General features: G+C 33.2%; 1 protein-coding gene across 7 annotated transcripts in view; it reads left to right on the top strand.

Moving 5' to 3' along the window:
- The window catches only part of RBM26 (RNA binding motif protein 26), an 81,035-nt gene that overhangs the window by 23,897 nt on the left and 38,647 nt on the right, over positions 1-18,491 (top strand). For 2 of the 7 annotated variants that reach the window (XM_079138184.1, XM_079138180.1), the window contains exons 4-14: positions 3,097-3,185; positions 3,839-4,056; positions 5,930-6,190; positions 6,969-7,208; positions 7,627-7,797; positions 8,156-8,311; positions 12,424-12,535; positions 13,659-13,818; positions 15,977-16,141; positions 16,608-16,739; positions 17,840-17,911. In XM_079138184.1, coding sequence (XP_078994310.1) covers positions 3,097-3,185; positions 3,839-4,056; positions 5,930-6,190; positions 6,969-7,208; positions 7,627-7,797; positions 8,156-8,311; positions 12,424-12,535; positions 13,659-13,818; positions 15,977-16,141; positions 16,608-16,739; positions 17,840-17,911 — 1,776 coding nt within the window. The remainder of the gene's footprint in view (positions 1-3,096; positions 3,186-3,838; positions 4,057-5,929; positions 6,191-6,968; positions 7,209-7,626; positions 7,798-8,155; positions 8,312-12,423; positions 12,536-13,658; positions 13,819-15,976; positions 16,142-16,607; positions 16,740-17,839; positions 17,912-18,491) is intronic. The other 5 variants (XM_079138182.1, XM_079138181.1, XM_079138183.1 and 2 more) reach the window with 5 other exon arrangements.

Genomic DNA, 18,491 nt, shown 5'->3' on the forward strand with positions numbered 1-18,491 from the left:
ATGACACATGTGAATCAAGGAAGCTTGTTAGAGACTCAGTACCCAGGGTTTTTATTTGTAGTAGGCGCCTTCTACCTAGTACGTTTTTACAAAGAGTTTGTACTCCCAAAAGGAAAGTAGGTGTTCAGCATAAACCATGTTGTTATCAAAAACAAGTCAGACTCAGTGAGTCATTCTTTTTTTTTTTTTTTTTTTTTGGGTACCACTGAGTCACATTCCCAGTCTTTTTTATTTTTCAAGACAGGGTCTTGCTAAGTTGCTGAGTTTGGCTTTGAACTTGTGATTCTCCTGCCTCAGCCTCCTGAGACACTGGGATTATAGGTGTACGCCACTGTCCCTGGCCAGTGAGTCATTCTTAATCAGTGAATGGTGGGAACCCTAACAAAATCAAGGGTTACAGAAGCCAGCTATTAGTCAGCTTTTCATTTCTGGATGAAAATATTTGAGAACAACAACTGAGAGGAGCAAAGATTTGTTTTGGCTAACTGTTTAAGAGGTGTCAGCCCATTATTAACTGGCTCCATTGTTTTGGGTCTGAGACAAGGCAGAACATAATGGTGGAAGGATGTGGCAAAGGAAGGATACTGACCAAAGAAGAGAGAACTAGATGAAGGGACTGGGGACAAAATGTAGTCCCCAAGCACATGCCCCCAAGGATCTACTTCAATTAGTTCCCATCTCCAAACAGTCCATTTAAATCATGAGGCCAACAATGGATTAATCCACTGAAGAGGTTAGAGCCCTCATGAGCCAGTCACTTTCTGAAAGCCTCACCTCTGAATATGCTACATTGGGAAACAGGCCTTCAACTCTCACTTGAACTTTTGAGAGACATTGCAGATCTAGAGCATAACACCAGCCAAGGAACAGCCTTATAAGCAGGCCCTCTAAGGATTACAGGCTTAGGCCTACTCTTAACTCTTTTATGCATAGTATTTTATAGACATGGAGTCTTTCTTTTTGTGTCCTATGAAAACAGAATGATAGATTTATGTACTTCTATCCTTCATTTGTTTGGTAAGAAACTTTTTTTGCGGTGCTGGGTATCGAACCCAGGGCCTTCTGCTTATAAGGCAAGCACTCTACAAACTGAGCTATCTCCCCAGCCCAAGAAACTATTTTTAAGGTAGTCAAACACAAGGAAATTATGGTTGTGATCTTTGTTTTTTTCCCTTCTTTGTATTCTTTTCCCACATGATATAAGCAATATAGTTTATGTAATATTTACATATATTATGTAATAATTCTCAAATGTATTTTTATCTTTCTGAATGTATATACATGTATACATACAGAAGCTATTTACATATATGTATGTGTATATATTTTTATATATGGTCAAACCCACACACAAACCTCCCAGACACATCTATCTGCAGGGGAAGATAAGAATTGTAATTTTATAACTGAGCATGTTTCATACCTACTATTATGTGGGATATACTAGGAAGAGACAGTACATATTTTGTTTGCAATTTCTTGTGCCACATAAATATGTATAATAATTTAAGCTTTTGCCATTGATAGAAGTGTGGGTTGGTTTCAGATTTTTGCTCTTATAAGTTTTATATATATATATATATATATATATATATATATATGTATTTTTTTTATTTTACTTTCAAAACAGGTCTTACTGTGTTGCTCAAGCTAGTCTTAAACTCGTGAGCTCAAGTTATCCTTTTAGTCATGAATAACTGGGATTATAAATCTGTGCTACCACATTGGGCTTTAATTTTAATTCTTAAAACAAACAAACAAAAAAAAAAACTTGAGTAAATCCTGGGTTCTTTGTTTGAGAAACATTTTTTTCTCAAAGCAAGTTATTGATGAAGCCTTAGTCTTACTCTTTTCCCAAAGCTAGTGGTAAAGCCTTAGTCTTAAATTTGTTGATGCACTAACACTTATTTCTCCACCAGTGTGTAGAATATTTATACCTGATCTTTTAGAATTGTCACAATGCCAGATGGCAATTCGGGTTTAAAATGCTATGGTGTATTAAAAATTTCCAGTTGAGCAGGTGCTGTGGAATATGACTGACAACGTAAATTACAGAGGACAATTGAGGCAAATAGAAAGGAAAAAGTACACTGGGAAGGTTGTATTAGTATCCATTTTTTTTTGGTCTGGGTTGAGAGGAAAGTTGGAGTAGGTGGGAAAAGTAAAGTATTTGATGGAAAGGTAAACTGTTGCAGGCATTATAGAAATTCTCCTAGTTTGATCTATTGGTAGAATTTCCATTTAATTTATTCAAGTGGTACACTTTTGATAGTGAGAGGCTCTTATGCAAAGGGATGATGGAAAAGGTGGTATTAAATGGGATATGTGTACCTTGTCTATAGATTAAGTGCATCAGAATAGGATTCTTAATTCAGATGAGTAATTTTAAGCCCTGACATATTTATAGAAGATATGTTCAGTATTTCCTGTATTTGCCTAACATGTAAATCCCTTTTTCTCTTATTATACATTAATATCCTGTGGAACTAGTGTTCTGGGCTGTACAATCTGGAAAAAGTAGCACTGATCAAGGGAATATTTTCTGATGTAGTTGACATGATGCAATGAGAAACTGTTTAGTTCTATACATATTTTCCTCAAATATTTTCCCCCTCCCTCCTTTTTTTCCTGTGTTGGGGATGAAGTGCAGGGCCTTGTACCCATTCCCAGCCCTCAGATATTTTCTTTAATACTTGGTTAGTTCTTATCATTCTCTTATATTTTTTGATGTATTTGGTATGAGACTAAGTCTATGAAACCAAAACATAGAAATATATGTTAGATGTTTGAAAGAAGAAATTAAAGTATCTTTTTGTTAATTATATTTAAATGAGGACACTTAAATATTCATTTTCTTACCACTATTATTTAAGACAAATATTTATGAATTATTTTACTCTTCACTTTAAATTTGAGCAGACTCCATTATGGTTAAATGATTATATTGAATAGAGAAATTTATTTTGTTTGCATATCTATAGATGATAATTTTGCCCCTATATTATATAAATTAATTTAAATATTATGTTATTGAAATAGTAATATCACAATAAATATAATTATTGCTAAATTCTTGCTTTTTTTTTTTAATATCAGATTACAAAAGAAGAAGAGCGAGAGAAGAAGTTTTCTAGAAGGCTAAATCACAGTCCTCCCCAGTCAAGCTCCCGGTATAGAGAAAATAGGTAATTCATTAAATCATACTCAATGTTTAGACTTTGAGATTGTCTTTTATAAGAATGTATAGACTGATTATCTTTTACATAAGGACAGGTAATATTTACTCTTTTATTTGTCCAGGAAAGTATAACTAGGTCCTTTTCTACCAAGAAAATCTAGATCAGGTTTGTATATCTTGGGAGAAAGATTTAGAAAAATATTTGACAATTATTAAGATTCCAGAGGAATCTTAATGTGAGATTACTTTTTGCTTGAAGTTTTTCTTTAATGTGATTACATTATTTTTTCCCTTAAGGTTTCAAAAGTGTTAGTATGATATATGTAATACATGCCTGACTATATGTACAAGACTATTTGTACTGTTTGTAATGTAAAGACAGGTATGTAAACACAGGTATAGATGCTTTTATGAACAGATGACTAGTTGTGTAGATGTTGATGTGTATAAGATGAAGGGTTATGATGTTAAAAGAGTTTTTCCTTTTAAAATGTTTTTAGAGTACTTATGTTAGTTTTTTTGGTAGTTTCCCATACTTGGTTCTGATGGTAGGATAAAAAATAATGATGTTACAGGAATTAAATGCAGTTTTTTGCATTTAGAGATTTCTACCCTATCCACTTTAGCTTTATTTACATCAAAGTGATCATGTCTCTGTAGAAGTCGTGATGAGAGGAAAAAAGATGATCGTTCTCGCAAAAGAGATTATGATCGAAACCCTCCTCGAAGAGATTCATACAGAGACCGGTACAATAGAAGACGAGGGCGAAGTCGCAGCTACAGCAGGAGTCGAAGTCGGAGTTGGAGTAAAGAGAGGCTTCGTGACAGGGATAGAGATAGAAGCAGGACTAGAAGCAGAAGCAGAACACGAAGCAGGGGTAAATAATACATGTTCATCTATGTTTTTGTTAGCATTCGTTTACTGTGAAAAATTTTCCATTAAGGATTTTTAAAAATTGTTCAGCATTTTGCCAATTTTGTCTTCATTTTTGTCTGTTGTGTATTTTGTGGCCTATAAGTATATTTTAAAACAATTATTTTAAAAGTTTATTCCATGGAACTTAAAACCATATTTATCACTGTACATTTAGCAGGATAGCTATAGTGAAAGACTGCATTCAGTCACTAAGAAAGTGACTCTTTGGAAAACATTTTGGCAGAATCATAAAATGTTAAATATGCATCTAACAAAGGACCTAATCATTCCACTCTTAGCTATTTATGTAAAAGAAATGAAAGCATGTGTTCATACAGACTTGCACACAGATATTCAGGGCAGCTTAATTGTAATAACCCAAACTGGAAACAACCCCAGTGTCTATAAGTAGTTGGATAAACACAGTTGTACCATAACATGGATAAAAAGGAAAGAACTATTGATGCATGTATTTGACAAAGTAGATCAATCTCAAAATAGTTATGTTGAGTGAAAGAATTCAGGTAAGTATATGTACATACCATATGTGTGTGTGTGTGTGTGTGTGTGTGTGTGTGTATGTATATATATATATATATATATAAATTTTAGAAATTACAAGGTGTGATGACAAAAAGCCAATCAGTTGTTGCCTGAGATGAAGTAGGAAAAATGGATTATAGATTACCAGGAGATATGAGTGTATTTTGGGGGTAATGAGTATATTTGATTTGATTATGATTGTGGTTTCACAGGTATATATATGAATCACAACTTATGTTGTACACTATATTTAGATTTTTATTTATCGGTTATACCTCAGAACCTGTACTAAATGGTTTAAAAGTTTCATTTCAGACATGTATATTTGCAAGATCATGTCATTTCCAACTTGTGTGATTTTTTTCCCCCTAGTATGTACTGTTGAAAGGCAGATATTAGAATAAAACATCCTTGAATAAAACACTTTAAGTCAAACTTAGATTTTTGCTACTTTTAATACTGTTAATGAACTTTATATAAGCTCTGTACTTGTATTCTTATGACATTTTCTGCCACTGTGAGTAGGTATACTAGGCCTCTTCACACATTGCTTCACTTAACTTTCTTAATTGTTTTGTCTTTCTTGAAGTCATACAGAGCCTAGTTTTCTTTATATTTAATATGAACTTTGCTCATCCATTCTTTTCTCTTTTATTTTTTCCTTTTGCTACTAGGGATTTAACCCAAGGGTACTAAATCACTGAGCCACATCCCCAACCCGTTTTACTTTTTGTTTTGAGACAAGATCTCACTGAGTTGATTTACAGCCTTTATAATTTGCTGAGACTGGTCTTGAACTTGCAGTCCTCCTATATCAGCCTCTTGAATCACTGGGATTATAGGCAGGCGCCACTATGCCCGACTCCATTCTCTTATAAAATATTGTGTTCACTATTAAGAAGTCTTATATTTAGGTGGATGAAAAGAAAATATTTATCACAGGAAAAATAGCCGTGCTTTTTATTAAATACTCTGTTTTGTGGACATACTAAGATTGCAATAAAGGAAATAACAAATTTGTTTTTTCTGAAAACAAATGCACAGGAAACACTCATTAAGTACAGCATCTTTGTATAGTTTTATAGTTTAGTTCATATTGAAATAACTTACCTTGGAACAGTGTGTATTGAGTAGTCCTTAAAGTAAAACAAAGATTGTGCAAAATTTAAACTTTCTGTGGTTTAGCAAAAATATTTCTTAAATCTGGTAAACAGTTGTGTGGGGTTTCTTTTTTTCTCTATTTTTTTTTTAAATAGGGTGTAGTTTTACAAGTCATTTATATTTTGTTGCAGAAAGGGATCTAGTAAAGCCTAAATACGACCTGGATAGAACAGATCCATTAGAAAATAATTACACTCCAGTGTCTTCGGTACCCAGTATCTCTTCTGGCCACTATCCTGTACCTACTTTGAGCAGTACCATTACCGTAATTGCACCTACTCATCATGGTAATAACACTACTGAAAGTTGGTCTGAATTTCATGAAGACCAGGTGGACCATAACTCTTTTGTAAGACCACCAATGCCAAAGAAAAGGTGTAGAGACTATGATGGTAAGTCTTTCTCAACTGTTTTATAAAGTATTAAATTAATATTTCCAGCTTCCTAAATTCTTTAGGTTATATAGTTATTCAATTAACTTCTGGTAGTAGAAATAGTTAGAAATTAGTTTTTATTGCCTGGTAAGTTCCCTAATATTATTGTACTTTCATTAGTCACCACTGATAATTTAGTATCAGCTTAAAAATAGTATTTATTAATATGTTGGTGGAGTTTACCAAATAAGAATAATTATCTACTGAGTTATTTTTAAGAAAATTAACTACAAATTTTTTTTTTTTTTTTAACAAAAATCACTTCTTTAGAAATGAGTGATTATCACAATGTAAGAAGGATCTTGACATGTAAACATTGCCTATGTAAGACTTTTATAAGAATTGAAGACATAAGGATTTGGTGTAAGAATTTTATAAGTAGTGCTAATACCATAGTCACAGTATTCTATTAGATTTAAACAAGAGATTTAAATGAAGATTTGTTTTTAATAAGAAAACATGCCAGAAATTATATACCAGTTTTATATTATTTGCTAACTGGGTAGACTTATTTTAATTCTGATGATACTTTTTTTTTTTTTTAATGTGTATGTTAGATGTATTTTCACTTGATTAGATTACTGGAAATTTGCAGATGATTCATGTGAAATGGTCAGTTAATTAAACTTGTATCCAATATTGAAAACAGTTACCTTTTAAATACTTTAGTTTTCTTAACTTAGAGACGTTTTTTATTTCCAGGGCTTTTCACGTTTCTTTCTAACTTTCCTCACAGAAAAGGGTTTTTGTATGAGAGGAGACATGTGCCCTTTTGATCATGGAAGTGACCCAGTAGTTGTAGAAGATGTGAATCTTCCTGGCATGTTGCCTTTCCCAGCACAGCCTCCTGTTGTTGAAGGACCACCTCCTCCTGGACTCCCCCCACCTCCACCAATTCTTACACCCCCACCTGTGAATCTCAGACCCCCAGTGCCACCTCCAGGTCCATTACCACCCAGTCTCCCACCTGTAACAGGTCAGAGGATATATTTGTTTGTCTGTTTTTATTATCTGTTTATTTGTATACTTTTTATAAAGTCAGTAATTTGATAACTTGCTTTTGTTAAAAGCATCTAAAGAATTTCCACAGATGACTTATAGAAACCAATTAAACAATATATTCTCATTATAATATACCTACATGTTACAGCCTATGCCAAACCATTTTCTGTGGTTTGGAATGACCTTGTGAGTTATGTACATCACTGATATATCCTATCTGCCTGTAGTTCCTTTATAGTTTAAGGCATACCTCTTTTGGAATACATTAAAAGAATGATGTGCCATAGAAAACTACTTGTAAGATCTTGGTGTTTGTAGAAAATGTTACAGTTTGATAAGTGAGAATATCATGTTTGGATGTATAATAATTTATTTTATTTGTTTGCTTTCAGATGATATTTCTTATTCTTTGGTTTTGACAGGACCACCACCTCCACTTCCTCCTTTGCAGCCATCTGGCATGGATGCTCCCCCAAACTCTGCAACCAGTTCTGTTCCTACTGTAGTAACAACTGGCATTCATCACCAACCTCCTCCTGCTCCACCCTCTCTTTTTACTGCAGGTGCAGTTTTGGCCCTCTCTATTCATAGTGTAATGTAGTTTTAAAAAGCAGAGTTTTTAGATGGGGAATTAAAAATGTCTAGAAAGTTCATTTCTGTGTTGGGACAGTTTTTCTCACTAAAATAAAATAGGACACAATGTTGGTTTGGTGAATGTACTCAAATAATCCCTCAGTTATAATTTATAAGAAAACTGTTAATTTTCTTCTTTATAGCACTTTTTTCAAAACTTTTTTTAATACAAATAAAACATGTTAGTTAAGTTTTGTGTGTTAGTAATATGTTATCTGAGTTACTTTTTCTATTATCAGCATTTTAAAAATTACCACATGGAGTTTTATAATTGTTTTTTAATTACAGTTTTTGTATTACCAGATACATATGACACAGATGGCTACAATCCTGAAGCCCCAAGCATAACAAACACTTCCAGACCTATGTATAGACACAGAGTGCATGCACAAAGGCCTAACTTGATAGGACTAACATCAGGGGATATGGATTTGCCACCAAGAGGTACTGTGGTTCATCTTTTCTTATCATTCTTATGATATCAAAGTGGGAAATCATTTATAAAGAATAGTTACTACTGCAATTGTTTGGGTTGGGTAAGAGATAGTGATTTTGTTTATTCCCTGAATTCTTTGGACTCTCATGAGAGAAAAGGTAATGTGTAGTTTTTGTATTTGTAGTACAGGGGCACTGTATTCTGTTAAGAAGGAAATTTCCCAGAAGCATGTTTTTCTCAGGTAACTTTTTTTTGGGGGAAGGTTCTTCTATTTTATTTCATTCGTAGCATTAAATGATTCATTTCAACTCCTGACAGTAATGCTTTAATTCCTTAAGTCTGTTCTAGTTTGGATAATGAAATTATCTTTACAAACTTGTGCTGATCTAGATTTTATTTTTGTTAACTTTGACACGTTAAAATCCAGTATTTGGTTAGCTTATAATATTTTTAAGCAGTAGGAATTGTGTCAGGAAGTGACTCATCTTTTAAATTTTCTTAGAGGAAACAGACTTTTAGATTAAATTTCTAAAAATTACACTAATACCATCACAAACCAGGGCAGCAACAAAAGTGCTGAACTAGAGGTATAAACTGATAAGTAAGTTTAGAGGAAGAATTGAGTTCACACTAATTTGAAATATAAAACATTTGCTACAGATAACATTTGATACAGGGAAACCAAGGACTTACCAGACATAATAGAGACTGTTTATCTGGTCTAGTAAAATATGTCTTTTTCCTTAACCACTTGAATTAAGTTTAAAACCTTAAGTGTATTTCTGACTTTTCTTGCCGTCTTACTTATCCAGACTAAACAAAATCAAAGCCCATTAGTTGTGATTAAAACTTCAACTTAGTAGCAGTCATTGCCTAATGTGGATTAGTAAACTTATGGTTACTTATACTTTGTGCTTTTTATTTGTTCATTGGCAGCCATCAGTCAGATTCTGAGCATCTTTCTTGAATATTTGAAGAACTGTTTGTGATGGGAGTGTGAGAAACATTTTAATTCAAATTTATGTCCTCTTTGAGATTAGAGGATATTTAATAAATATGCTTATTTCCTCACATCTGTCTTTAAAATTCTAGTGAGTGTGGGAACTGCTGCTTGCACTGTGACTCTCATTAAGGCTAGGTCAGAGGTTTCTACCTGATCTTCTGTGGAGATGGAGGATGAATTGTTTAGCTAGAGAAAGGAGATAGATAAAGCTAGATAAAGCATGTGCACTGTCTGTATTATATTTTTGAGAGACTGAAAGAACTTTGTTTTTGGAACAGAGGAAGAAAGGGATATGGAGGGTGTCAAGAGGCCATTTGAGTCATGTAAAGAATTCTGTAGTAGAGGTGATAGTAGCTAGGGTAGGGTAGTAAGTGGTAAGTGTTAAAATAGGTTTAATAGAATTGACAACATTTACAACTTGGTGAATTGTGGGGTATAACATAGAACAAATGGAAAGGCTAAAATTAGGTACCAGTTTTCTGCCCTGGATAATTAGGCAAACGATAATATCATTCACTGAGAAAGAAGAACAGATTTGGTTGGAAGATAAATTTAGTTTTGGAAGTTTTTAATTGTGCCCATGAGTTATTTGAGTAGAAATATCCAGTAAAAGGTAGAATTTGAAAGTATGAGGTCCATGAGAAATAGCTCACTGGAAGATAAAGATTTTTGGAGTCAAAGATATGTAGCACATTGGCTCTTAATCTTTTGCCATCTTAGTAACAGTGTGAAGGTAAGGCAAGATCAAAGAAGCTCTATCAAAGTTTGCAAGTTTAACTTAACATAAGTTCTAAAACCCTTTCTTGTGCTTCTTAAAACTACCCCCCCTTGCCCCCCACATACACATTGTACTCCTAAGTATCATTGAAAAAGATGAATGAAGCCATAAAAAACAAAGATGCCCTAGAGAGATTGTGTAGACTGAGAGGAGAAAGCCCAAGTAAATGAGGAAAGTTACACAAGGGACTGTAAAAATGAAGCCAAAAGGGCACAAGACAAAAGCAGTGAGTAGGAATTCCTGAAAATTCAGTGAAGATAATACCTAAGGAGAGGAAAATGCTACTTAGAAGTCAAGTAGGAGGAAAACTGAGAAGTATTTGACTAAGCAACAAGTTATGACATCATTGATTTTAGTATGAGCAAGTTAAGTGCAATAATAGAAGCAGCTGTCAATATTCAAAGGATCAGTGAGCGGGTGAGCAAAGTAGGTAATAAGGAAACAAAGTTAGCCGGGTGTAGACGTTCTTAGGAAATGGCTGGGAATGGGATATGGAGGGAGTTACAGAGAAGAAAGAGTAGCTGAAGGAGAAAGTTGTCTTATAGGTTTTCTTTTGTACAAATGGAATAATTTGAGGTGTAATGTTAATTGTTATCTGTTGATAAGAAGTGCCAGTGCCATGAGAAAGGTAGAAGATAGAAGAAAATAGCTCTAGAGCATTGATTTGGGGCCTCTGTATAGATAAATTGACAACCAGAAAAATCTAGAATCAAAAGCTCAGTTAGAACAGAAGACTATAAGAAAGTAAGGCAATTTTATACCAAAGTTCTTTTAGCAGGAAATGTGCAAAATATTGAAAGTAGCAGATATAGCTCTTTTGCATTGAATTTCAGTCTTGAGTATTTTTATTTTTAAGTGAGGTCAGCTTTCATTATGTTAATATGTTGCTCTTTAACTAGGCAACTTAGTTCATTCACAACTCTGCTAAAGGTCATTCAGTACATTTAGAATGTTTTGGTTGGGAGGCCGATGGTGAGTTCAAAGCCAGCCTCAGCAAAAATGAGGCACTAAACAATTCAGTGAGACCCTGTTTTAGTTAGCTTTTTTGCTGCTGTGACTAAAGGATCTGACCAGAACAATTTTAGGGGATGAAAAGTTTATTTGAGGGCTCCTGGTTTCAGAGGTCTTCGTTCATAGAAGACTGGCTCCATTTCTCAGGGTTCCAGGTGTGGCAGGACATCATGGCTGAAGAGTATGACAGAGGGAAGCAGTTATGTGATGATCAGGAAGCAGAGAGAGTGCTCAAGCCATGCCCACCTTCTCTAGCCACACCATACCACTTCAGCTACCACTAGTTAATCCCTATAAGGGGATTAAATTATGGATTGGATCAGGACTTTTAGCAATCATTTTTCCTCTGAACCTTCTTGGATTGTCGTACATGTGAGCTTTTGGAGGACACCTCACATCCAAACCATAACAGATCCTGTCTCTAAATACAATACAAAATAGTGCTGGGGATGTGGCTCAATGGTCAAATGCCCCTGAGTTCAATCCCTGGTATGCTTCCCCGCCAAAAAAAAGAATCTTTTAGATTGTACATTTGATTTCAAAACTGAATTTCTGCTTCAAGGTGATTTATTTATTTGTATATTTATATATGGAATTGTGGTAAAAGTGATGGCAGATGGGAATGGTGACATGAGTTTTTCCCTTAAAGAAGTGACCTACAGACCAGTAAAGTAGAGGAAGGGAATAGGGGGAAGCAAGGGGAGGGAAAGAGGAAGAAATGGAGCAAATTATATTTCATGGATACATAATTTTGCCAAAATGAACCCCACTATTATGTCTACTATAATGCACTAATAAAAACACTTAGGAAAAAAAATAGCTTTCAGAATCACATTTTTATTTAGCTTGTGAGAATTATTGATTCTAATTGGTTATACATGACCAATTAGTAGAATGCATTTTGACATATTGTACACATATGGAGCATAACTTCTCATTCCTCTGACTGTACTTTGTGCTGAATCACACCGTAGTGTACATACATGTATATAGGGTAATAATGTCTGTCTCATTCCTGTCTTTCCCATTCCCACCGCCCAACCCCTCCCATCACTCCCCTGTGCATAATCCAAAGTTTGATTCTTATGTGTAGGTTTGAAATGAAAGAATATATTTGAAATAGGTTAAAAATCTCTTCCTTTTCTATTTTTTCTAATATATATTTCGATTTCTTCTAATATATATATCATATAATACATAAATGTGTGTGTGTGTGTGTGTGTGTGTGTGTGGACAAAAAGCCAGAACTTTTTAATATGAATTTAAGGAAGTAGCTATAAAAACTGAGAATATTAATTTATGCTTTCTTTCATTTTCTTTTAACACAGAAAAGCCTCCTAATAAAAGCAGTATGAGGATAGTAGTGGATTCAGAATCAAGAAAAAGAACCATAGGTTCTGGGGAGCCTGGAGTTCCTACAAAGAAGACTTGGTTTGATAAGTAAGCTGGCAAGGGATAATTGGAGAATTTTATTGTACACAGATTTTGGGGATTATTACTGTGTCAGATCAAGTAGTTTTCTTTTAAACATGTTACATTGTTCTATTACATTTTTCTGTTTAATAAGCAATCCCCAAATCTAAGTTGTTTTCTAGAAGTTTTTAAGTTCATCGTTCAGTATTGGAAAGGCATTTTCTTCTAAAAGCAGTATAGTAGCTAAGGAATACACTGCTTTTTCCTCTTTCTACTTTTCCTTCCTCCAAAAGAGATTGCCCTTTACTTAACTTGATATATATTTTAATACTAGCTATATGTAGGATGGTCATGAACCCCATATCATTAGGGAAAAAAGGTATGGATCAGATCTGGGAAGATCTTAACATGTAGGCCATTTCTCTTTAAGAGCTAGAAAGAGCTGTTAAGGGGTTGAAAAGTTAGAAAGGCACTGAGTTGTTAAGGAGAGGTTTAGTGAAAGGAGTAAGGAGTCAGAATGTTGAAGAGTATCATGAGTCATTTGTAGATTTTCATTTATGAACTGAAATGAGAACCATGCTTTTGAACTTTAATATTTAAAATAGATAGTTTCTAGTTCTGTCTGTGATTATTTATGTGATTTAAGGCCAATAGTATAACCTCTCTGGGTCACAGTTTTGTCCCTTTTGCAAATGTCAAGTGTACTATGTATACTTTTTTTGTTGTTGTTAATCTGGAGAGAGGTTGAGGTGGTCATTGAACCAATAATAACCAAATTTAAAATTTAATCAACATTTTTAAATAGAATACATTTCAGTAAGCTAGCTTTTACAGAAATGGAAGAAAGGTTTTATGTGCAAATTGACTAAATAAGGGTATTAGTACCTTTTCTAGCTATATATGTTAAATAAGAGCAGATCGAAAGTATGGAAAATACTTTTGCCAGGGTTATGGCAAATCCATGAATGATGATAACACTACTAATTTAGAAACCATTTGGAAGAAAAATAGTTCAGTTTTTATTAATCTTCAGTACTTTCAGTTTTGGAGAAATATTGGACTTTCATCTTATATGTAAAATTTTATTCCTTTGTACTTGGTAGGGCTTAGGATTTATAAATGTGTTGATCAACTTGATTTTTGTTTATAGGCCAAATTTTAATAGGACAAACAGCCCAGGCTTCCAGAAGAAGGTTCAGTTTGGAAATGAAAATACCAAACTTGAGCTTAGAAAAGTTCCTCCAGAATTAAATAATATCAGCAAACTTAATGAACATTTTAGTCGATTTGGAACATTGGTTAACTTACAGGTAAGAGACATAAAATGATTCTCTTGTCCCTACTTAATTACTTAAGGACCTTAATGTAATAATAAAACTACTTTTATAAAGAATATTATGGAAATTTGTTAATATTCTAAAGTTGGGCCATTATAAATAGTCTGTTTTCAGTTACTATAGTGAAGACCTGATGCAGGCTAACAATAAAGAAAAAAAGCATATTTAACTCACAGTTTTGGCGGCTGAAAGTTCAAGATCAGGTAGTGTCTTAGGCCCTCATCGGAGGCCTACGGGTGGATGGTGTTACAAAGTGGTAATACACATGAGAGGAAGTGATACAGTCATACTTGCTATTAGTATTATTTAAATTATGTGACATCAAAAATGTTGAAATAATGTGTTGTTTTTCTCCACTTGTTTTATAATCCAATAAAATAAATTTTAGTAGATATAGCTCATCCTGAGTTGATGTTTTAGAACTTTCTTTGCTTTTATAAAGCACTGCTATAAAAGTGATGGAGGGAAAAATGCATGTTTGAAGTAAGGCAATAGAAATGTATGGAGAATTTTAAGGAAATGTTTTCTTTTCAGCTTGATGTTTTCCACACATTTCTCCTCCCATATAAAATTATATAATTGTTATAATTTATTTTATGCTATTCTAGATTGTCTTTCATATATATTGCTGTGTACATGCATAAATTTAAAAATATTTATGGACCGATAGCATGTATATTACCCAGTAGTTGTTTATAGTTGTTTACTTACTCTTAAATATCTCTTAATATCTTTTTATGGCAGTTCAGTTTACCACATTTATATCTAGATATAAAAACATTTTCAGAATATTTCTTTTCTCATACAATTAACTACACTGGAAATATTAATTTAAAACATATTTCAAAGCTAGGATAAAACATGGATCTCCCTATTGTTTTTGATTGTATTTATGCAGTTACTAATGAGGTTGATATCTTCTTTTTGTTGGTCCTTTGCTGTGTCTTTATTTTACTTGCATCATTATTATTTATAAAATGCATGTTTTGCAAAATTATCAAAAATATTTTTAGTGTTCTGTTTAAACATTGGTGAAATTGATGTTATTAAATTCTAATATATTAAAATTAAAATGCTACCTAAAATTATTCTTATAGTTGTAGCTAATATTTATTGAATATTTATATACTCTCTTTTTATGTTATTGTTGTATTCTTTTTTTTTTTTTTTTTTTTTGCGGTGGTGGGGGTTTTGACCCAGGGCTTAGTGCTTATGAGGCAAGCACTCTACCAACTGAGCTATATCCCCAGCCCTGTTGTATTCTTAAAACAACACTAATAAGTGGGTATTCTTGTTCTTATTTATAGAAGAGGACACTGAGGCACAGAAGATTAAGTAATTTGCTAGCTCTTATGTGAGAGTAAGTCAGGGTTTGAGCCAGGCAGTGAGATTCAGACTGTGTTGTTAATTTTGATCCCTTATTGCTGTTTATCTTGATCCTGTATTGCTGTTTATAGCCTGTGGTTTATATACCATACTTTGGAAAACACTGCTGTTAGGCAAGAATAAGAAATTTAGAGTGAACAGTCTTGGATTTTTATTTATTAGTTGTACAGATCTATCACTAGAAACGTTCTTTGAATCTGTTTTCCTTATGTGTCAGATGTGATTGATGCTGCTGTATATAGGTCTTCTTCTTTTTCTTTTCTTTTTTTTTTTTCCTTAAAATTGTTCTCTTGATCTTAGAAATATTGTGAAAATTACAGATTTGGGATATTGTACAATTATTTTTTTCTATAATATTTAGTTGAAGATTACCTCTTCCAAAGTAGTCTTTGCCTTCTCCAGACTGTGTGGATCTTGGCCATGACATTCATTGACATATAGAAATTATTTCTTCTAGTTTGTATTAAAATTTGAGGTAAAAAGAAAAACAATTTGAGTGTCTGTATATAATATTTGTGCAGTCAGCTTTGCTAGTAAACAAAAGAGGTTCTTTTAATGCAGTAGACAATCCTTGGTTACTATTTCTCCTGGAATAAAAATAGACTATGGTAATACTTTAAATATAAGGAAAACAAAGATGGGAATCTTACTTGGAAGGAAAAGTGTTTGACATCTTGAGGAATTTTGCTGTATGAAGAAACAGATTCCTTTAGGAATTCATTGTTCTTAACTTTTTAAATCATAGGTTGCATATAATGGTGATCCTGAAGGTGCCCTTATCCAATTTGCAACATATGAAGAAGCAAAGAAAGCGATATCAAGTACCGAAGCAGTATTAAACAATCGCTTTATTAAGGTTTATTGGCACAGAGAAGGAAGCACCCAACAGTTACAAACTACTTCCCCAAAGGTAAAGGGAGAGATTTGTGTGAAATTGAATGCCTTCTTCAAGAGCTCTTAATGTATTGAAGAACAGATGTATAGAAATTAGCAGGACTTGAAATCTTGACTTTACTGTGTAGACTAAAGAAAGTTATTTAATCTCTGTAGCCTATTCTCTCATTTAATTGTGAAGTTAATTCCTAGTTTAGAGAATGAGATGGTATGTGTAAGGCCTGTAGAACAGTCCTCACAGAAGCACTAAGTAAATTGTAGTTATATATATATTCCATAAATTTTCTTTCTGTACTTTATAAGTCAGTTCATGGAAAAAAATCTACATCTATGGAGAAAATTGAAAGGCATTTGAGTTTTGATTATAAGCTACATTTTTAAAACTTTCTATGCATGAATAATTTAGTACAGTTTATAACAAAGTTTACTTTCCAAATTCCTGAACTAATCAGCTTGTTTAAAACTTTTTTTCTTCTTCTGAGGTAATGCAACCTTTAGTACAGCAGCCCATTTTGCCTGTTGTGAAGCAGTCAGTTAAAGAGCGACTGGGCCCAGTACCTTCAACTACTGTTGAACCAGCAGAAGCCCAGAGTGCTAGTTCAGACCTTCCTCAGGTAATGGAAGGTCTTACCTATTTAATAATTAATCTATTATTTATTAGTAAATTAACTTTAACCTATTAATTAGTAAATTAGTTTCCCTCATGACTTGCATTATAGTTGTTGTATGTGTTTTACACAGAAATGTGATCTTTACAGATTTAGAATCCCACCTATAAGTTACTGTTTTTATCATAACATTTTCACTGTCTTTATTTTCCTATATGGTATTTGAGTCTTAAATTCTCTTCAGTTAACACTCATTGATGAGAAAGATTTCTTTTTCACTTTGTGGAGGATATATTTCTGCAAAACTGCCTAAAGAATGAAGTTTAGTACACTAAATCTTATTTTTTCCATCATCTTTTTACTTAATCAGAATCCTGTTCCAGAGATAATTGTACAGTAGACTGAACTGAAAGCTTTTGGGAAGGGAAGGCTTTTAAAACATCAGGTTAAGTATGCTTGATATACTGTTTGATGTACTAAAGCAGGTCACTCAAAACTTTGCATCACTTAAATCTGACTTTGGGATGCTCTTCTCCGTATATCATTTCCTTCCCACTTCCTTCCACACTTAAGTGGAGTTTTCTTGTTTCTATACTCTCAGTCTCTGAAACTTAACTTTTCCTTTTTCTCCATATTTCAGGATTTGCTGTGTAAATGGAGTTAGGATGTAGTATCCTACTTAGCTAATAGATGCCATCTTTTAGCTAAGTATGGGACACGTATTTTTAAGCTTTAGAAGCAGGCATATATTTTCATTATCCAAATCTAATTTAAAATGGGCTGACTTAATACTTGTTAAGATAGGGTTCTAAGAATTTATGATTCCCTATCAGTGGAAGGGACTTCAATTAATACCTGGTTCAGACCTATTATTTTACATCATAATTTTTCATGATTAATATTGCATACTGTTTACTTTTGTTTTTCTACACACAATTCTTCCCTCCTTTTCCCCCTCCCTCTCTTTAAATAGGCCTCAGTTTCTGTGATTAGTATCAGTATACTCATAGTCTCACTATATATTAGTAGAACCAGAATGTTCAAGATCCCAACAGACTTATCTATGTTTGGGGAAACACTGAATATGTCCATTTTAATTTTTTTAGAATGTAACTAAGTTATCTGTGAAGGACAGGTTGGGTTTTGTATCAAAGCCATCTGTTTCAGCAACTGAAAAGGTAAGAAGAATAGCATGATGTGTTTGTCTTGGCTTTGTAAATGTTTTCAGGTGGCATCTTAATTTTTAATTTTTTCATAGTTTCAAACTGCTTCTTAATAGTATCTGTATCTTTTATTCCTACCTTTTTGCTTTCCATTTGCTGAAAATAAAAAATATTAGCCTACTGTTTTTTACTTTTTGCATCAGCATTTTAATACTTGCCTCTCTATTTCCATCTGCTCCATTCTTTTTGTTAGTTTTTCCTTTATATTTATTTTCTTTAGAGACACTGTACATTTTAGTTTGAAAACTCTGGCAGCCTTACAGTAAGAGCCATGAACTAGGAATTTTACCTGAGTTTGAACCCTGGCTCTTTACTTACTAACTGCATGATATTGGGCAGTGCTGTTAACCTTTCTGAATCTTTTTACTCATTGGTAAATGGTGATGGTAATATTTGTCTTGCTCATGGGGTTTTGTGAGGATTAAATAAAATTATTTATTTTAAAAGTATTTTGTAAACAGGAAGGGATGATATAAATATAATTTTAAAAAATTTTTTACTAACAGCTATTGATGTAGCCTGGCATTACATTTAG

The sequence above is a fragment of the Sciurus vulgaris genome, assembly GCF_902686455.1.
Source record: "Sciurus vulgaris genome assembly, chromosome: 4".
NCBI classification, from domain to species: domain Eukaryota; kingdom Metazoa; phylum Chordata; class Mammalia; order Rodentia; family Sciuridae; genus Sciurus; species Sciurus vulgaris.